This window comes from Pleurodeles waltl, chromosome 2_2 (assembly GCF_031143425.1).
Source record: "Pleurodeles waltl isolate 20211129_DDA chromosome 2_2, aPleWal1.hap1.20221129, whole genome shotgun sequence".
In the NCBI taxonomy this organism is placed as follows: domain Eukaryota; kingdom Metazoa; phylum Chordata; class Amphibia; order Caudata; family Salamandridae; genus Pleurodeles; species Pleurodeles waltl.
Window position 1 is genome coordinate 1,143,710,399 of NC_090439.1, and position 22,034 is coordinate 1,143,732,432.

At 46.6% G+C, this 22,034-nt stretch overlaps 1 protein-coding gene across 1 annotated transcript in view; it reads left to right on the forward strand.

Annotated features, from left to right (window-relative positions):
- LOC138282976 (glutathione synthetase-like) overlaps nucleotides 1–22,034 on the forward strand; it is a 309,854-nt gene that overhangs the window by 253,532 nt on the left and 34,288 nt on the right. Inside the window, exon 10 of the mRNA XM_069221064.1 lies at nucleotides 20,151–20,232. Within this exon, the coding sequence (XP_069077165.1) occupies nucleotides 20,151–20,232 (82 nt within the window). The remainder of the gene's footprint in view (nucleotides 1–20,150; nucleotides 20,233–22,034) is intronic.

Here is a 22,034-nt window from a genome sequence, read left to right on the forward strand (position 1 = left end):
CGTCAATGCCTCTGTGCGGCAGGTGCAGCTGCACCCGTCACGCAGATCACTGCCCATAAATCGGGCAGTGACCTGCGTGATGGGGCACTGCACAGGGGCCCCTGCACTGCCTATGCCAAGTGCATGGGCAGTGCAGGGGCCCCAGGGTGGCCCCAGAGCACCCCTTCCGCCAGTCTTTCCATGGCGGGAGAACCCACCTGGGAAAGGCTGGAGGAAATGGGATCATTATCTGAGGGGCAGCAGCGCTGCCCTGTCGGATAATGATGCCGTCCACTGTCAGGCTGCCTGTCGGAGGCAACCTGGCAGTGGAGGTGGGCCGCCTAAGGCGGCCCTCCCTGTGTTTATTATGTGGCGGTCTGGGGCGGTATTTCCCGCCACCGCCGGCATGGCGGCCGAGACCGCCAAGATCATAATGAGGGCCATAATGTGCACATCCACAGAGTCCAGTGGATCCCCAAAGGCTTTACAGAGGCTAAAGTAAATAATACTAATGCTCTCTTTGTAATAGTGTGGTCGAGCAGTTAGGCTTATCAGAGGGTAGTACTAAGCATTTGTTGTACACACACAGTCAGGAAATGACAAACACACTCGGTGACTAACTCCTGGCCAATGTTTTATGTATCAATGATATAGGGCCTTATTCTGAACCTGGCGGTCTATGACCGCCAGGGTGGAGGCCGGAGGTAGCACCGCCAACAGGCTGGCGGTGCTACATGGGCAATTCTGACCGCGGCGGTAAAGCCGCGGTCAGAAAAGGGCAACCAGCGGTTTCCCGCCGGTTTACCCCTGCCCAAGGGAATCCTCCATGGCGGCGCTGCTTGCAGCGCCGCCATGGGGATTCCGACCCCCTTCCCGCCATCCTGTTCCTGGCGGTTGTTACCGCCAGGAACAGGATGGCGGGAACGGGTGTCGTGGGGCCCCTGGGGGCCCCTGCAGTGCCCATGCCACTGGCATGGGCACTGCAGGGGCCCCCTAACAGGGCCCCACATAGATTTTCAGTGTCTGCGTGGCAGACACTGAAAATCGCGACGGGTGCAACTGCACCCGTCGCACCCCTTCCACTCCGCCGGCTCCATTTGGAGCCGGCATCCTCATGGAAGGGGGTTTCCCGCTGGGCGGGCGGGCGGCCTTCTGGCGGTCGCCCGCCCGCCCAGCGGGAAACTCAGAATACCCGCGGCGGTCTTTTGACCGCGCTGCGGTATTCTGGCGGTTCCAGCCAGGCCGGCGGCTTCCGCCGCCAGAGGGGGTCAGAATGACCCCCATAATTTGTTACTTTATTTCTAGAACCAAAAAGGATCTTTGTTGCAGGTAAGTACAGTTTCAAGAATGTATCACTTTCAAGTATCGAATGCAGTTTTTTTAGAATTTGCAGATAAAACAGTTTTCAGGTATGTAATACTTTTCAGTATCAAAAGTAGGTCGGCAGGCAGTCCTTTGGGGGTTTGTAGAGGTCACTGGTCCTGCAGGACGAGTCGCCTTTTTGTATCAAGAGTCTTGAAGTTGCAGACTGACCAGTAGGGCTGGGGCCAAGTCAGTTGTCAGAAGTTCTCTGCTGGTGCGGCTCTTCAGTCTTTCTTTTTGAGGTCACCAGGAATCTGAAGAGCAAGGTTCATGGGTGCCCCCAAGTACTAAATTTAGGGGGATTATAGAGGTCAGTAGCCAATGGCTACTGACCCTGAAAATGGCTACACCCTTCCTGTGCCCACTCCCTTTGGGAAGGGAAGCACTTTCCTAACCCTATTGTCTAGATCCCTCCAAGACCAGATGGATGATTTTGCAGAGAGGGGTTCACTTCAGCCCTGGGCACCCTAAGGGTAGTCCCAGCTGGAGTGGACACTCCTACCTGTGTTTACTAATTTTCCCGCCAGACCTGCCGCCAAAAGTGAAGCTTGGTCCGGGGGGTGGGCATCAAAATACATGGAGCATCTCTACGATGCCCTGTGTGCATTTTTTTAATAAATCCAGCACTGGCATCAGTGTGGGTTTATTGAGCTGAGAAGTTTGATACCAAACGCAGACATCAATGAAGACATCACAGAGCTGTGGAGTTTGTAAAGACAGACTCCCAGCCCATGTACTCAGTATGGCTACGCTGCACTTATAATGTCTAACAATGGACTTGGACTGTAGGGGCATTTTGCTCATGTGTGTAGGAGGCTGGACTGGCTTGTAGTGAGTACCAAGGGGTACTTGCACCTTGCACCAGGCCCAGTTATCCCTTATTAGTGTATAGGGTGTCTAGCAGCTTAGGCTGATAGATAATGGTAGCTTAGCAGAGCAGCTTAGGCTGAACTAGGAGACGTGTGAAGCTACTACAGTACCACTTAGTGTCATATGCACAATATCATAAGAAAACACAATACACAGTTATAGTAAAAATAAAGGTACTTTATTTTTATGACAATATGCCAAAGTATCTTAGAGTGTACCCTCAGTGAGAGGATAGGAAATATACACAAGATATATATACACAATAGCAAAAATATGCAGTATAGTCTTAGAAAACAGTGCAAACAATGTATAGTTACAATAGGATGCAATGGGGAAACATAGGGATAGGGGCAACACAAACCATATACTCCAAAAGTGGAATGTGAGCCACGAATGGACCCCAAACCTATGTGACCTTGTAGAGGGTCGCTGGGACTATTAGAAAATAGTGAGAGTTAGAAAAATAACCCTCCCCAAGACCCTGAAAAGTGAGTGCAAAGTGCACTAAAGTTCCCCTAAGGACAAAGTAGTCGTGTTAGAGGGAAAATGCAAGGAAAACACAAATCAGCAATGCAACAACGATGGATTCCTGACTGAGGGTACCTGTGGAACAAGGGGACCAAGTCCAAAAGTCACAAGCAACTCGGAGATGGGCAGATGCCCAAGAAATGCCAGCGGTTGGTGCAAAGAAGCTCTTACTAGGCTGAAGAACTGTGAATACTGCAGGAACGACAAGGGCTAGAGACTTCCCCTTTGGAGGATGGATCCCCCACGCCTTGGAGAGTCGTGCAGAAGTGTTTTCCCGCCGGATGGACGCCAACAAGCCTTGCTACACGCAAATCGTGCGTTTGGCGTTTTTGGACGCTGCTGGGGCCCAGGAGGGACCAGGAGGTCGCAAATTGGACCTGCAGAGAGAGGGGACGTCGAGCAAAGAGCCCTCACTGAAGCAGGTAGCACCCGGAGAAGTGCCAGAAACAGGCACTACGAGGATGCGTGAAACGGTGCTCGCCGAAGTTGCACAAAGGAGTCCCACGTCGCCGGAGACCAACTTAGAAAGTCGTGCAATGCAGGTTAGAGTGCCGTGGACCCAGGCTTGGCTGTGCACGAAGGATTTCCGCCGGAAGTGCACAGGGGCCGGAGTAGCTTGCAAAGTCGCGGTTCCCAGCAATGCAGCCCAGCGAGGTGAGGCAAGGACTTACCTCCACCAAACTTGGGCTGAAGAGTCACTGGACTGTGGGGGTCACTTGGACGGTGTCGCTGGATTCGAGGGACCTCGCTCGTCGTGCTGAGAGGAGACCCAAGGGACCGGTAATGCAGCTTTTTGGTGCCTGCGGTTGCAGGGGGAAGATTCCGTCGACCCACGGGAGATTTCTTCGGAGCTTCTGGTGCAGAGAGGAGGCAGACTACCCCCACAGCATGCACAAGCAGGAAAACAGTCGAGAAGGCGGCAGGATCAGCGTTACAGAGTTGCAGTAGTCGTCTTTGCTACTATGTTGCAGGTTTGCAGGCTTCCAGCGCGGTCAGCGGTCGATTCCTTATCAGAAGGTGAAGAGAGAGATGCAGAGGAACTCGGCTGAGCTCATGCATTCGTTATCTGAAGTTTCCCCAGAGACAGAGACCCTAAATAGCCAGAAAAGAGGGTTTGGCTACCTAGGAGAGAGGATAGGCTACTAACACCTGAAGGAGCCTATCAGCAGGAGTCTCTGACGTCACCTGGTGGCACTGGCCACTCAGAGCAGTCCAGTGTGCCAGCAGCACCTCTGTTTCCAAGATGGCAGAGGTCTGGAGCACACTGGAGGAGCTCTGGACACCTCCCAGGGGAGGTGCAGGTCAGGGGAGTGGTCACTCCCCTTTCCTTTGTCCAGTTTCGCGCCAGAGCAGGGGCTAAGGGGTCCCTGAACCGGTGTAGACTGGCTTATGCAGAATTGGGCACCTCTGTGCCCAACAAAGCATTTCCAGAGGCTGGGGGAGGCTACTCCTCCCCTGCCTTCACACCATTTTCCAAAGGGAGAGGGTGTCACACCCTCTCTCAGAGGAAGTTCTTTGTTCTGCCATCCTGGGCCAGGCCTGGCTGGACCCCAGGAGGGCAGATGCCTGTCTGAGGGGTTGGCAGCAGCAGCAGCTGCAGTGAAACCCCAGGAAGGGCAGTTTGGCAGTACCAGGGTCTGTGCTACAGACCACTGGGATCATGGAATTGTACCAACAATGCCAGGATGGTATAGAGGGGGCAATTCCATGATCATAGACATGTTACATGGCCATATTCGGAGTTACCATGGTGAAGCTACATATAGGTAGTGACCTATATGTAGTGCACGCGTGTAATGGTGTCCCCGCACTCACAAAGTTCTGGGAATTGGCTCTGAACAATGTGGGGGCACCTTGGCTAGTGCCAGGGTGCCCTCACACTAAGTAACTTTGCACCCAACCTTTACCAGGTAAAGGTTAGACATATAGGTGACTTATAAGTTACTTAAGTGCAGTGTAAAATGGCTGTGAAATAACGTGGACGTTATTTCACTCAGGCTGCAGTGGCAGGCCTGTGTAATAATTGTCAGAGCTCCCTATGGGTGGCAAAAGAAATGCTGCAGCCCATAGGGATCTCCTGGAACCCCAATACCCTGGGTACCTCAGTACCATATACTAGGGAATTATAAGGGTGTTCCAGTAAGCCAATGTAAATTGGTAAAAATGGTCACTAGCCTGTTAGTGACAATTTGGAAAGCAATGAGAGAGCATAACCACTGAGGTTCTGGTTAGCAGAGCCTCAGTGAGACAGTTAGGCACCACACAGGGAACATACACATGCACACCTATGAGCACTGGGGCCCTGTGTGACAGGGTCCCAGTGACACATACATATAGGCCACAAACCTATGAGCACTGGGGTCCTGACCAGCAGGATCCCAGTGACACATAACAACCATACTGAAAACATGGTGTTTTCACTATGAGCACTGAGGCCTGGCTATCAGGATCCCAGTGAGACAGTGAAAACAGTGACAAACACCCTGGCATACACTCACAAACAGGCCAAAAGTGGGGGTAACAAGGCTAGAAAGAGGCTACCTTCTCACACAACCCCCCCCCAAACGAAGGACAATAAGGCTAACCTTGGCCAGTTGAGACTTTATTGTCTAAGTGGTGATAAGTAGAGAGTAGCTCTGCAATAGACTGGTTACTCCCTTTATCATCCACTATATGGTTACTTCCCTGTGGGGATGTAAACCACCCTGTTTGAAGTTTTTTAGCTAAGCAACAATGTGAAGATGTATTTTCAGAGTTTCTATCAGTAAGTTTTAGTTTAGAGCAGTGGGAATTGTCCACTGAACCTATTTGTAGTGATGGAAATGCCAGACAGGGATGCTGTCTCAATAAAGCCATAGCTGGGCAAAAACTTTGTCCATTTGGCTGGAAGAGAGAACAGGGATGCTGTTTCTCTTGAGTTGGAGCAGGGCAGGGATGCTGTCCTATGAGCTCCACACTAGGGCAGGGATGCTGTCCTAAGTGTTGTGAGGCAGTGCAGGGTTTCTGCACTAAAGTTTCTCTGGGAGGGTTGGAGGGATGCTCCATGTTAACTAAAATGGTGCTCTTTTTGTCACCAATGTTAGTTATCCCACAGAGAGGTACTTCTACCTCAGGGAGTCCAGCTTTGCCAGCTGATGATTCCCTTGGAACAGGTGCCACCCCAGGAGAGGTTTCTCCCACCACAGGAATAGTATCCTGAATGGTAGGGTGGTTAGGGGATACTGCGATACCCTTTTTACCTGTTGATGGAGAGGGATCCTGAGTTTTCAGGCCTTCTCTCCTTTGCTTTTTCATTTCACTTGAAATGAGAGGGAACAATTCCTCAGGGATGCCCAGCATGGCTGCATGGGCATAAAACTCTACATCAGCCCAACCTGAGGCCTCTAGGTCATTACCTAAGAGACAGTCTACAGGTAAGCTAGGTGATACCACCACCTGCTTAGGGCCAGTAACTCCACCCCAACTAAACTGAATTATAGCTAAGGGAAGAAACTTAGTGGAGTTATGGACATCAATAATCTTATACTGTTGTCCAATGATGTGTTGTTCAGGAGGCACTAGGTTTTCAGTCACCAAAGTGAAACTGGCACCTGTGTCCCTGTAGGCCAAGGCCTCAACACCATTTATTGAAACTGTCTGCCTGTACTTATCCATTGTAAGGGGACAAGCAGCCAGTGTGGCAAGGCCAATGCCACTAGGTGTGACAGAAACTGTCTTGGGACTGATTACATTAGTTTCCACTATGGACCCATAAGTGAACCCAACTACACCCTTTGCTTGACTGTTGCCAGCAGTCCCACCACTAGTACCACTACTGCTAGGGGCACTAGAGCTTGATGTATTAGTGGTGGTAGGCTCAGGGGGTTTACCTGGACAGGACTTATCCCCTGGCCTATGGCCTCTGTTTTTACACACAAAGCACCAAGGCTTTTTAATGTGTGCAGGTTGGGAAGAAGAGGAAGAATTAGTTTTATCCCCACCCTCTGAAGAGTGTTTAAGATTTGAAGTGGGATCTTTGGTTTTACCCTTATCCCCATGCTTATCTTGAGATTTTTCACCATCTTTCTTCTTATTGCCATCTTTGTCACCCCCTGTATGAACTTTTCTGTTCACCCTTGTTCTGACCCATTTGTCTGCCTTCTTTCCCAATTCTTGGGGAGAGGTCAGATCAGAGTCTACCAGGTACTGGTGCAACAAATCAGACACACAATTATTAAGTATATGCTCTCTCAGGATTGTGTTATACAGGCTTTCATAATCAGTAACTTTACTGCCATGTTACCACCCCTCCAAGGCCTTCACTGAATGGTCAATGAAATCAACCCAGTCTTGTGAAGACTCCTTTTTGGTCTCTCTGAACTTTATCCTGTACTGTTCAGTGGTTAAGCCATAACCATCCAGGAGTGCATTCTTAAGAACTTGGAAATTATTAGCATCATTTTCTTTTACAGTAAGGAGCCTATCCCTACCTTTTCCAGTAAATGATAGCCATAGGATAGCAGCCCACTGCTTTTGAGGGACATCCTGTACAGCACAGGCCCTCTCAAGTGCAGCAAACCACTTGTTAATGTCATCCCCCTCCTTATAAGGGGGAACTATCTTGTGCAGATTCCTGGAATCATGCTCTTTTGCAGGATGACTATGGGGAATACTGCTGCTGCCACCATGGGTTTCTAAACCCAACTTCTGTCTTTCCCTCTCTACTTCTAAAGACTGTCTATCCAAATCCAGCTGTTGCTTCTTGAGCTTCAGTCTGGTTTGTTCCACTCTCAATCTATTGAGCTCCCTTTCTAACAATCTGTCATCAGGGTGGGTAGGAGGGACATTTCTAGATACAGAGGTATGATGGGAATGAACAGAAGGAGACCTGTCCCTTACAGAGGGCACCCTAACAGCTTGGCTACCAGTATAATGTGAGAGCACACCATTAGTATGGTGTGATTCAACCTCTGTACCAACTATGCTAGACTGTCTAGTAATGGGCAGGCTGAGAAGTTTCTTTCCTGAACCTTTTCCTGGGGGAGTCCTGGATCAGATTGAGAACCATTAGCTACTTTTTCTACAGATTGGGCACTTATGGCCTTATCCTGTACTCTAAGCATATTAATTAACAGTTCTAAAGAAGGATTCTTCCCTACACTCAAACCTCTCTCTATGCAGAGACTCCTTGCTCCTTTCCAGCTAAGGTGATCATATGCAAGTTTGGACAGTTCAACAATTTTTCCTGTTCCAGACATTTTTTAGAGAGAGTTAAAGTGATAGACAAAGAGAAAAAAGTTTTCAGAACTTTTTGGAAAGACAGAAAAAAACTTTTTAAACTTTTAAGAACTTTTTGAAAGTTTAGAAGTACTTTTCAGCACTTAGAAAAGAGTGAAAAGAGGAAATGCAAAACTTTTTGGCTATGTGTATATACACTGACCTTGTTTTGTATATTTTTCTCTTATGAAAAGTACAATGACAAGAGTGGTAAGTAGTCTCAAGCACTTATCCCACCACTGCACAACCAATGTAGGAGGCTGGACTGGCTTGTAGTGAGTACCAAGGGGTACTTGCACCTTGCACCAGGCCCAGTTATCCCTTATTAGTGTATAGGGTGTCTAGCAGCTTAGGCTGATAGATAATGGTAGCTTAGCAGAGCAGCTTAGGCTGAACTAGGAGACGTGTGAAGCTACTACAGTACCACTTAGTGTCATATGCACAATATCATAAGAAAACACAATACACAGTTATAGTAAAAATAAAGGTACTTTATTTTATTAACAATATGCCAAAGTATCTTAGAGTGTACCCTCAGTGAGAGGATAGGAAATATACACAAGATATATATACACAATAGCAAAAATATGCAGTATAGTCTTAGAAAACAGTGCAAACAATGTATAGTTACAATAGGATGCAATGGGGAAACATAGGGATAGGGGCAACACAAACCATATACTCCAAAAGTGGAATGTGAACCACGAATGGACCCCAAACCTATGTGACCTTGTAGAGGGTCGCTGGGACTATTAGAAAATAGTGAGAGTTAGAAAAATAACCCTCCCCAAGACCCTGAAAAGTGAGTGCAAAGTGCACTAAAGTTCCCCTAAGGACAAAGTAGTCGTGTTAGAGGGAAAATGCAAGGAAAACACAAATCAGCAATGCAACAACGATGGATTCCTGACTGAGGGTACCTGTGGAACAAGGGGACCAAGTCCAAAAGTCACAAGCAACTCGGAGATGGGCAGATGCCCAAGAAATGCCAGCGGTTGGTGCAAAGAAGCTCTTACTAGGCTGAAGAACTGTGAATACTGCAGGAACGACAAGGGCTAGAGACTTCCCCTTTGGAGGATGGATCCCCCACGCCTTGGAGAGTCGTGCAGAAGTGTTTTCCCGCCGGATGGACGCCAACAAGCCTTGCTACATGCAAATCGTGTTTTTGGCGTTTTTGGACGCTGCTGGGGCCCAGGAGGGACCAGGAGGTCGCAAATTGGACCTGCAGAGAGAGGGGACGTCGAGCAAGACAAAGAGCCCTCACTGAAGCAGGTAGCACCCGGAGAAGTGCCAGAAACAGGCACTACGAGGATGCGTGAAACGGTGCTCGCCGAAGTTGCACAAAGGAGTCCCACGTCGCCGGAGACCAACTTAGAAAGTCGTGCAATGCAGGTTAGAGTGCCGTGGACCCAGGCTTGGCTGTGCACGAAGGATTTCCGCCGGAAGTGCACAGGGGCCGGAGTAGCTTGCAAAGTCGCGGTTCCCAGCAATGCAGCCCAGCGAGGTGAGGCAAGGACTTACCTCCACCAAACTTGGGCTGAAGAGTCACTGGACTGTGGGGGTCACTTGGACGGTGTCGCTGGATTCGAGGGACCTCGCTCGTCGTGCTGAGAGGAGACCCAAGGGACCAGTAATGCAGCTTTTTGGTGCCTGCGGTTGCAGGGGGAAGATTCCGTCGACCCACGGGAGATTTCTTCGGAGCTTCTGGTGCAGAGAGGAGGCAGACTACCCCCACAGCATGCACAAGCAGGAAAACAGTCGAGAAGGCGGCAGGATCAGCGTTACAGAGTTGCAGTAGTCGTCTTTGCTACTATGTTGCAGGTTTGCAGGCTTCCAGTGCGGTCAGCGGTCGATTCCTTATCAGAAGGTGAAGAGAGAGATGCAGAGGAACTCGGCTGAGCTCATGCATTCATTATCTGAAGTTTCCCCAGAGACAGAGACCCTAAATAGCCAGAAAAGAGGGTTTGGCTACCTAGGAGAGAGGATAGGCTACTAACACCTGAAGGAGCCTATCAGCAGGAGTCTCTGACGTCACCTGGTGGCACTGGCCACTCAGAGCAGTCCAGTGTGCCAGCAGCACCTCTGTTTCCAAGATGGCAGAGGTCTGGAGCACACTGGAGGAGCTCTGGACACCTCCCAGGGGAGGTGCAGGTCAGGGGAGTGGTCACTCCCCTTTCCTTTGTCCAGTTTCGCGCCAGAGCAGGGGCTAAGGGGTCCCTGAACCGGTGTAGACTGGCTTATGCAGAATTGGGCACCTCTGTGCCCAACAAAGCATTTCCAGAGGCTGGGGGAGGCTACTCCTCCCCTGCCTTCACACCATTTTCCAAAGGGAGAGGGTGTCACACCCTCTCTCAGAGGAAGTTCTTTGTTCTGCCATCCTGGGCCAGGCCTGGCTGGACCCCAGGAGGGCAGATGCCTGTCTGAGGGGTTGGCAGCAGCAGCAGCTGCAGTGAAACCCCAGGAAGGGCAGTTTGGCAGTACCAGGGTCTGTGCTACAGACCACTGGGATCATGGAATTGTACCAACAATGCCAGGATGGTGGGAAAAAACGGCCACAGCACACAGAGAGTAATGTCCAACAATGAAACCAGCAAAGATATTGCTGGTGTGGTACTGTAGGTTCGGAGAGGAATTGTGTTGAAATGAGTCTCAAATCCGGTTTGTAGATGTTGTCTTTATTTGTAGATGCTTAGAAAGCATTAAATCATCGTGTAGATACAGCCAACACGTGTTTCGTCACACAGGTGACTTTATCAAGGCTGGGGCCGTTGGTTTTAGAGTAGGTAAGTGGTGGTGTATGGTGACGAAGTATCTCTGTACTTAATGAATAGGGCTGAGTTGGATGGTACAGAAATGTAATTAGAATGGCTGCGCCAAGCAGCTACAGGTACGTAGGTAAGAGGCTTGTTTGGTAATGAAGATTGGGGAGGCCCTGATAAGCCTGAAAAGTAACCAGTAAGAAGCGAAGCGGTGAGCACTCCAGTATTCGTACGAGCGTGTATTGTACTGCGAGGAGAGTAACTGCCTGGATGGTATAGAGGGGGCAATTCCATGATCATAGACATGTTACATGGCCATATTCGGAGTTACCATGGTGAAGCTACATATAGGTAGTGACCTATATGTAGTGCACGCGTGTAATGGTGTCCCCGCACTCACAAAGTTCAGGGAATTGGCTCTGAACAATGTGGGGGCACCTTGGCTAGTGCCAGGGTGCCCTCACACTAAGTAACTTTGCACCCAACCTTTACCCAGGTAAAGGTTAGACATATAGGTGACTTATAAGTTACTTAAGTGCAGTGTAAAATGGCTGTGAAATAACGTGGACGTTATTTCACTCAGGCTGCAGTGGCAGGCCTGTGTAATAATTGTCAGAGCTCCCTATGGGTGGCAAAAGAAATGCTGCAGCCCATAGGGATCTCCTGGAACCCCAATACCCTGGGTACCTCAGTACCATATACTAGGGAATTATAAGGGTGTTCCAGTAAGCCAATGTAAATTGGTAAAAATGGTCACTAGCCTGTTAGTGACAATTTGGAAAGCAATGAGAGAGCATAACCACTGAGGTTCTGGTTAGCAGAGCCTCAGTGAGACAGTTAGGCACCACACAGGGAACATACACATGCACACCTATGAGCACTGGGGCCCTGTGTGACAGGGTCCCAGTGACACATACATATAGGCCACAAACCTATGAGCACTGGGGTCCTGACCAGCAGGATCCCAGTGACACATAACAACCATACTGAAAACATGGTGTTTTCACTATGAGCACTGAGGCCTGGCTATCAGGATCCCAGTGAGACAGTGAAAACAGTGACAAACACCCTGGCATACACTCACAAACAGGCCAAAAGTGGGGGTAACAAGGCTAGAAAGAGGCTACCTTCTCACAATGTGGCTTTGCCCTCACCTGTGGTATAGTGCATCCTGCCTTAGGGCTGTGAGGCCTGCTAGAGGGGTGACTTACCTATGCCACAGGCAAAGTGTTGCAGGCTTGGCACCCAGGGATGGGTGTCATGTTGACTTTACCTTTTTCTTCCCACCAGCATACACAATCTGCAATGGGAGTGTCCATGTGTTGGTGAGAGGTCCCTTGGGGTGGCATAATACATACTGCAGCCCTTAGGGACCCTCCCTGGTCACAGAGCCCAGGGTACCATTGGTACCTTTTACAAGGGACTTATCTAGGTGCCAGGGGTGTGCCAATTGTGGAAACAATGGTACACTTTGAGGGAAAGAACACAGGTGCTGGGGCCTGATTAGCAGGATCCCAGCACACACTGGGTCAAGTTAGCATCAATGTCAGGAAAAAGGTGTGGGGGGTACTGCAACAAGGGGCCTGTTTCCTACACTGTGTCTTTAATAAAATCCACATTCTTACTGCATGACATTTGGAAAATCTACATTTTATATCAAGACCAGAGGCTACCATTTTGCATGTTCAAAGGTCTTTAAAGCTGCACCAACATGTGGTTGATATGCTTCAAATGAAAATTAGCAAACACAGGTGCACCGGACCAATCTGGTACTCTCAAAATGTCTTTTAAATAACCTTCTCCCAAAATTGCTTTTGTGGCTATAGCTCATCTTATTGAGTGAGCAGAAAATGCATCTACTCTTGAATCATTCATAATTGTTCTTACCCACTTAGCAGTCAAAGCAGCTGATCCTCATCATCCTTACGAAACTCACTCTCATAAATAACACATCACACACAATTTTGGATGTTTGTCAAAACTTGGCTATAAAACAGAAGAAATCATAGTCTTAGTTCTCCTTGAAACCTGAAAATAGATGCCATCTGATATGTCTGTTTACTTCGAAAGCATTGATATCCAACACCCTCCTAAACAATACCAAACAAAGTAAAGTTGCCAACTTCATGCTCAACTGTCTCAAAGTAAACAAATGTGTTCCCAGGCCAACCATCAAATAATCTCAAGTCTAAGAGGTTGAGTTATAGATCAGCAAAGATAATTACTGTTGCCAGGGCAGAGAACTTTACTGCTGCCATGGCAAGGTACTCTGCTTGCTGTATTTAGGGATGTCCGCTGCACCTGTGGGCTTCTTTCATTTTCAGGAACCGCCATCACAGTGGTTCCTGGAACTGCATTTTAAGTTTGATGGATGTCTCAGTCAACATTACAGAGCCGTCTGTCAAACATACAACCTATTTAAAGCGGGATTTTCTTTTTGAAAAATAAAAAATAATAGTGGGCATTGAGCACTTATTAATGGCCCTAACCGCCAGGTTTTTCCTGGTGGTGCTGGGCATTGAAAATTGGCTGTTTGTCCACCCATCTAAATTAGGTGGATGGATATATAGCCAAACCTCCACTGGCCATTACTCCGTCTTGATGTGAGAGGGGTTTGACCACAGCAGAAACCGAGTAATCTTTGCCATCTTCAAACCAAGGCTCCGCTCAACTCTAAATCATTTGGACTGGCCATAATGTTGGTCCACCAACATATAAATCAAGCCCTAAATCTACACCCTAAAGGCAATTGTTTTGCACCTTTGATGGATACTTAACTTAATGGCTTCCATGACCCTACATAGCACAAGAACCTTACCAATAGCTTTACCCTCCAACAGCCTGTGCCCAGCTGACACAGTAGATCAATAACAATTTATATAGACCTTTGCTAGTAAATGTAACTTCCGACACTGAGAACGATAATCTAAGATAATACAATAGCATACTTTCCTAACAAATATGTCCAGAGACATCCAAAGCAACCTTTTCCATGTAGCATCTGTCTTGTCAGGTACTACCAGTGGGAAATGTACATTTTTTTTATTCATAACTACATGCACACTGGATACAGTCCCTAATACTCTGTTTCATGTCACGATCAAGCCCCGGCAACCACTGTTCTGTTCTAATAAAATGCTTGGTAGCATGCATCGCTATATGACCCTCTTGAGCTAGCGGTAGGATGCGTTCTCTCGGAGTTTCAGGCACAACCAAAGGCTCTCCTCTGAACGTAACATCTCCCAAATACAAAAGTTCCACACTCACCTTATAGAGAACTCCTCATCTGTCGAAAACGCAACCCTTTCCAGGCTACCCCTCTGAACGTACTGCCGCATTTCCTGCAACACCTTCTGCTACATGGCTGCCACTCATTCCTAGTGCAAAAAGTTGCCCCTCTGAAATGTCATCGACCTGCGCAACCAAAAACTCTTCGTCAATTGGCTGACCATCTAGATCACCTTCCACCAGCAGTCTGGACAAATTGCCAGAATGTTTTTTAGGAACATATTCTATTCTATAATTATAGTGTGACAACCTTAGCAGCCAACGTGAAATTTTAGCAGAGGTTTTATTATTTTAACAACAGTAATTTTGTTGTTTTTTTGTCCCTTGCCCAGCAAGGCTTTTCTCAGGACTCAGGTAAGTTTTATCTACTTTGGTCTTTTTTATGGTTGCAGGACTGGCCTTCTTTACTTAAATCACCAGTTGGTTTATGTTTTTTTAAAGCCCTCCAACATCTGTTTTGTCCCTCTCACTTTGCCATGTTACAGAGGGACCTTAATTTGATTCTTGCATATTTGATGTGCAATCCCTTTGAGCCCTTTTACATCTGTCACTTGTGGCTTCTCACCTTCAAATGTTCTCTTCACAATAACATTGGAGCAGTGAATTAATTAGCTTCAAGCCTTCTGTACTAACCCGCTGTACACCACCTTCTTCCCAGAAAACTGGTTCTACAAATGCAAGCATCTTTCTTGAGGAATGTTTTGACACCCTTGGTAAATATTTCACTTTACTGGCATTCTTTGCTCTGCATCACCCCACTAAGTAGGAGGAGCGACTCCATCACTTGGACCCCAAAAGAGCACAGGGTTTTTACATCAACTGTAACAGAGAACACCAGGTAGATGTTCAGCTCTTTGTGGGGCTCACTGGAGCACAAGAAGGCAGAAAATGAAAAATCTCCAGCTATAACGTGCTCTGCATTATAATCCGCAATGCACTGACCAAAAAGCAGCCACTGTAGAGACTGCTTGCTCATTCCACTAGGGCCAAAGCTGCTAACGCTGCATTGGCACATGGGGTTCTTGGACAGCGAGGTTCATCAAGTGGGGCATTTACCTACTCAGTTCTACATGAGTTTTTGGTTTAAGTTCATTCACAGTGCCACCTTTAGTTCAGTACTGATTTTCTATCTATTCAAAAGGTGAGGAATCTGCTGTAAGAAGTCTCTATCAAAAGAATAAGTTACTTACTTTCAGTAATGCTTTTTCTATTAGAGGTTCTTTCTAACCTCAGATTCCTCACTGACCCCACTATCATATGTGTTCTGTGAATTGGATTCTATCCATTAATAAGATCCCAAGTCTAGGTATCTGCACACTGGGCAAAGCCAATTTGCTATTGGGGCTCTGCATCTGGGGCGTAGACATCCTTGAAAGCTACTGACAGCATCATGCAGAAGTGGTGCCTATATTGGCTCTGCATGTCATTTCCAGAGCAGAATGGTGCCAGTGAACCGCTGGACAGCACCACCTACTGGTGCGCAGAGGTACTGCTGAAAAGTTTCTGCATCCAGTCTGACACCTGGGGAATATTCAAAAGATGAAGAACCAGCGGTTGGATAGAGTCTCTACCAGAAAGAGCATTACTAATGATAAGTAAATTGTTTGTCGCTGAGGGCTTCCAAATCTGGCCTCAGCCCTTTGTCATGCGCTTCCACAATCTCCCCAAATAGCAATATATTGTTTTAGAAATAGGTAACATTAGATATATCTTTGAAAAGGTGGTGTCTCTTTGGCTGGAAATCAGCTGAAGCTGAAACCAATAGAAAGAGTATGTGCCTGTAAATGTGTACAACTTCAAGTGTGATGAAGTGTCTGGAACTAGGATGAAGAGATATTTGATAATATGGTGACAAGTCCAAAGTAGAAAAAAACCTTTCCTTCTTTGATTGTCATCAACATATCACCAATACTGGGCAAACCATGCCTATCGACCTATATGGCAGACTTTAAATCACACAAGTCTACATATAAACATATCTCTCAACTACCCTTCTAGGCCAAAACTACAGGAGCCAACCATTTGTATGTCTCAATTTCTTGAACAATGTTTTCCTGATGCAGTCTTCGCAACTCATTGCATAAAGATTCTTTCTTTATCAATGGCACACCTTGAGCTTTGTGTGCTTCTGGTATCGCTCTATTTGTTAATAGGATCTTGTGCACAAATCCCTTCAGCAAACCTATGATCTCACTAAATATTCCAGGAAATACCTCTTCTCATGACGTGCTCTTCCAAACATGTACTTCCATTTGTGCTCCTAAGAGCTGTCAACTTTGGACCTGTAGAGCCAGGTCACATCCCACCATCAGCTCAACATCCTATGATTCTGAGCAAATAATGTAATCTTTCTGTGTCTAAAAAAATGACCTTGTGAAATCTAATCTGTGCTCATGAAAAGTGATCTGATGTCTTTGGGCCACGTTTTTGCTATATAAAACTACCAAAAAAAAAAACACTTGAGCAGGGTGATTGGGATCTAAGCATATTAGTAGATCTCTTTATTGAGACCAGTCTGAAAAACAGGCACCATCCTTAGCTATGTATACTTTAGATGTAATCAAGATTCCTTGAAACTCAAGAAGTGCCTCTATGTAGCCCAATATATCAATAGGTTTATTTCGGGATTCCACCAGTTTAATGTGTGGTAGGTTTACTTCATGCCTTGAAAAAGGTATCAGAAAAGGTTCTTCCTCCGCCAAGTACTAAAGGCCTGGAAACAAGGGTTGATTTCTCCAAAAGGGAATCGCCAAAACTGGAAGGACTGCATACTCATTCCACTAGGGCCAACGCTTCCTGGCAATCACCAGTACTCTATGTATCACTGCATATAGGAGGAAATTCCCCAATCCTGCAGAAAATCTTCAACTGCCTCTGCATATGGATCTGGTCCCCAACAGAAACATACCTTGGCTGCTGGGTAGTGTTTTTTAAATATTTCTTTATTGGTTTTATCAATGTAAATATAACATATACAAACCTTGTAGTATTAAAAGAATAGAATATACAGCACATTGAGGTTTCTTGTGTTTTCACTGTCCATGTAGTACGTTTATCAGGTGCAATTTGAAGCAATGCAATGATATAAGCAGCAATGACAGTAGTTCAATAGCTTGGCAGCTGGGTAGTTAACCTTGAAGTAAAAAGAACTACACTCATTTGTCCCCAAACTTGTTGATCTCTCTTGAAAACATCCTGTTTCAATTTCCAATTAACTCATTCCTTAAAGCTGCTCTGGAATTCCAATCAGCTACCACATTTTCCTTTGCTGGCAAATATTCTGTCCTGACTGAAATTTTGTCTTCTAGACAGTAATTCCAGAACTCCATTGTGAAATCTGAAAGCCTCTTTGATATGCTTTATTCTAAATGATTTATGTATAATGAATTGCTGATATGTTGTCCAACGTCAGAAGAATGACACAGCTGTCAACCTTGTTTAAAAAACTCTGAAGAGCAAACAGTCTTGCCTTCAACTCCAAACAATTTATATGGGTGTGCCTCTGTCCCTTAGTCTGACTACCTCCAATCTCTAGACTGCCTAACCTAGCACCCCCCAAAATAAATCTGGTCTTGGTGAACCACCTCCAATTCACTTTAAATCTTATTAATAGCTTGTGCTGTAGCCCCTGAAATATATGAGGATCGTTGGGCAAAGCAGACAGTAGTGGTGAAACACAGCACAGCCGAGGATGAAGGTGCATCAATATCTGACAGGAAGGAAGATTAAAAAAGCATGGGAAAGGGAAATATAAACCAGAGGTAGGGAGAAGAAAATAACAGTGGAGAAAATGTAATACGGTGATGAATTAAGCAACAGTGGTTCCCATACAGCAAGCCAAAAGTTGCCAGGCACCATCTTGCTAGTCGTAGCCCTTTTATAGTGACAAGGGGGTGCTGTACTTCTTCTACTGGCCCTGACATAGAAATTTCTGTTCTTGATCCTCAGTAGTTGAGCCAGTTGTAAAAAGCCGGTAGTCCACAGTCTCCAATCCCTCCTGATGTTTTGTGATTTTCTAGCTCCAAACATACTTACACTTATGTCTCTTTCCCAGCATGTCCCTTGCTGAATTCCTAACAATAAGGTACTGATCAGAATAAAGCTGGCAGCCCTGCCTGAGGTGGCATTGGGATTTCATGTTTCACAAAAGAGATCCCTGCCAGCTTTCTATCTGCTTCCACTACTGTGAAGATGTAGGTAAGGGTCAAAGGAATGGGTGACAGGAAAGACCTAAACATTTTCATAGGACAACCTAAAGCGGTATTAATTGCTGCTTTTGCTCATAGCAGCAGAACTGGGCAGAGCAACAAAAGAAGAAAGAATTTCCAGTTGGGACACCCTAAGTATGAAAGAGTGTTATGAGGTAACTATTAAATGTACTCAAGAGGGAGTTAGAGCTCGTTCCACCAGGAGAAAGGCTGCAACATCAGCTCTTCACAGCCATGTTCAAGTGAGTGCAATCTGTCAATGTGCCACATGTCCCTTTTCCATTTCTTCATGAAGCATTACTGGTGTGATGTTGATGTCACATCAGAGCCTGCATTTGGCATGATAGTTCTCAAATCTTCATAGTCTATAATTAATGTTAGTTTCAGACCTGTCTTCTAGTGTGACGCTATGTGAGGAGAGATTCATGTGAGGAACCTTCACTAAGGAGCATTTATGACATGAATAGGTAATGTACCTTTGGTCATGTCTTTTCTGAAAAAATGCATAATGTTCCTTCAGATTCCTCATTGCTCTTCCAGCTCCCCTTTGGTGAAGGTGCTACTAAAAAGGTGAATTTTTAATTTATTTAGTCCTTTTTTTATCTGGACCCTAGCCTCTGTGATGTGGCATTAGATGGATGGGACTGATGTAGCTGTGATCTGCACTTTCATCAAAAGCTCGGCTTCTGAATTCATAGCTGGAGCTGCACAGTACCACCTGGTGCCAACAATTTGACATTGCTACAAAATGTTCTGAATCCAGAATGAAGCGAGGAAATCAGATTCATTTGTAGAATCTACAGGAAGATTATGGCCCTCATTATAAGATTGGCGGCAAATGCCGCCAACCGCCACGGCAATGGCCGCCAACATACCGTCACCGTGGCTACCGACTGTCATGGTACGGCCTGGCAGAGTTTTGCTGGCGGACACTGCTGCTGGCAGCAGCGCTGTGTCCTGTCTCCTGCCAGAGGACCCCCTGCAAGCAGGTAAGTTGGGTTCTCCGACAGGAGAGTGGGGCGTGGGGTGTTGTGTGTGGGGTTGTGTGTGGCTGTTTTTAAATGCGTGCATGCGTGCGTAATGCGTGTGTGCATTAATGGGTGTGTGTACGTACATGTTGTGTCGTGTGATTGCGTGTGTGCCTGGATGTATGTTAATGAGTGTTGCTGTGAGTGTGTATGAACGTATGCATGCGTGTCTGAATGTGGAAATGCAAGTGTGTATGGGTGTGTATGTATGTGTATTTCAGGGGTACGGGAGACGGAGGGTGGGAGAGGAGTCTGGGGTGTGGGGGGGCAGCGAGACCCCAATCAGTGCCAGGGAAGGAATTCCCTGGCACTGATGGTGCCTGCCGCCATGGTTTTCGTGGTGGTACAGAAGCCACGGAAACCGGCAGGGTCAAAATGCCATGGGCAGCCTAGTGACGGCCGCCTGGCTGGAGACTGTAGTCTCAAGACCAGCGGTTGTTACAGCTGTGGCGGTCGGTGTGTTAACTTGGCGGTTTAGCTTTGGCCAAACCACCAATGTCATGATAGTGGTGGTATGTACCTCCAGCCTGTTGGCAGTACTACCGCCACTATTACACTGACTGCTGAGGTCGTAATGACCCCCTATGTGTTCATTGAGAGTGATTTTACCTACTCTAAGGAAAACATTCTTTATCCTCTTGAGAGGAGATTATACATCTTTGGAAACAATGAAACAAGAGATATGTGGCTTCCACCATTGCGTTGAAAGGCATTCTTATCAGAGGATGAAGATGTTCTAGGTTTCCCTCTGAGGCGTCTCCATTGATAATCTGTGTAAAGACAATGATATAACTTAGTGTATACTAGGCTTTAGATGAAATGGGGAAAAGATGGATTAATGATCTTCTTTTGAATGTTATTATCTTTTCTAAAAGGGTGAAGAAGGAGATCGGAATGCTGCAATGGCCATCATGAATCATGAAAGATTTGTGCTGAAAATTCAGCGGGATGGAGGAGGTACGTCACTCCCTAGTTTATCCTATGCTTGTATAATCATGTATGTTGCTTCCAAAGTCATTAAAGTATGTGATAGAAGAAACCTGCTAGTTTCCTGAGCTTATGGGCTGAACTAGCTTATCATAGCTAGAGCGACCATGGTGGAAATCCAGCACACAAAGCAGTGTATGGCTTGTAGATAGATTGTGGTATTGTGTTCAATCGTTGTACTGTCACTGCTGCAGGGCATCGTCATACATGTATGTACGTATGTAGTTTTTCTGTGGAAACCCCTAGCAAAAAGGCAGCAAAATAATGTTCAGGGTTCAGACAAGTATAATTGAGTCTTATCTTTGTTGAATTTGAATGAGTCCTGGCTGAGCCAAACGGTTATAGCATGCATTCATGTATGAAAAGCCTGGAACAGATTGATACACTGAGATGATCAACTGAGTATCGTCAACCTAATTGATCAGGTTAATCGCATGATCATGAATCAGTTGAACCAGTGGTTGTATATATACTAAAAATTGTTGTGCCTTTCGAGTAGCCCTGAAGTACTCCCTGACTGATATATCTGAACTCAGAGTGATGAGGAGGAAAATGAATCGCTTGACTTGTATTCCTCAGGTAGGATTTGCACCACCTAAGTGCTGTGCGTCTGACACCACCAATGCCAGTCTATTAATGAGAATTTAGTGTGTTGAAGGTCATCCAGGACTGAGACTACGGCAGATTTGGTCTCATGGGCAGTGTGGAAGCCTGATTGAACTCTATCCAATAGGTGATGCTGTTGCAAAATTAAATAAATGACTGTTGACAGTTCCTACAGTCCAAAGCAAAGAAAATTGCATGCAGATCTTATCTAGAGGTGTGTGGTGCTATATTGATGCACACAAGATTCTCCAAGATGTAATTACACAAGAGGATATAACTATGAACTGTGATTTCTTTTGCATACACAGTTAATGTGAGATATTCCTTCCTTGTCTAAAGATGCTAGAGCCAAAAACACTTAGGGCCTGCTGTTACTGAGTAAGTTAACCGATTTACAACAGCAAAATTAGCAAACAAAGGGGCATATTTATACTCTGTTTGCGCCGATTGTGCGTCAAAAAATTTGACGCACAATCAGCGCAAACGTTGCCCCATATTTAAACTCTGATGCCCGAGGATGACAAAATTCCGCTGTGTGTGTCATTTTTTGGATGCGGCAACCCGCCCTGCGTTAATGATATGCAGGGTAGGCGTTCCAGTCCAAAAAACGACGCACACGGCCGTGCGTCGTATTTATGCTTCCGGGCAAAAATGACTCTCGGCCGGGAGGCGGAGCAAAAAAACAACGCACAGCCCGATTTGCGTCAAAATTTAACGCCTGTGTCAGGGCAGGCGTTAAAATGGGGCAAACACACCTGTATTTAATCAGAACACACAGAACAAACAGCAGAGCAGCAGAGCAGCAACAGGGAGACATGGAGGTGATATTTATCCAGCATGCACGCAGACGCAGAGCCCAGCAGCAACAACAGCAGCTACAACAGCACCAGCAGGGACCCCAAAGGCAGCGCAGAAGGCAGGAGAGGATATTCCGCCCAAGAACAACCCTGCATGGCCTCAGAGAACACAACATCATACAGAGGTACCGGTTGAACTGGCAGGCCATTCAGCAGCTGCTGCGCAACATTGAACCACAGTTGGCCCCCACTTTAGTGACACCCAGCACCATCCCAACAGAAACAAAGCTGCTTGCCGTACTTCACCTGCTGGCAAGTGGCTCGTTTCAAACAACTGGTGCCCTGGTTGGCGGACTATCCCAACCATCA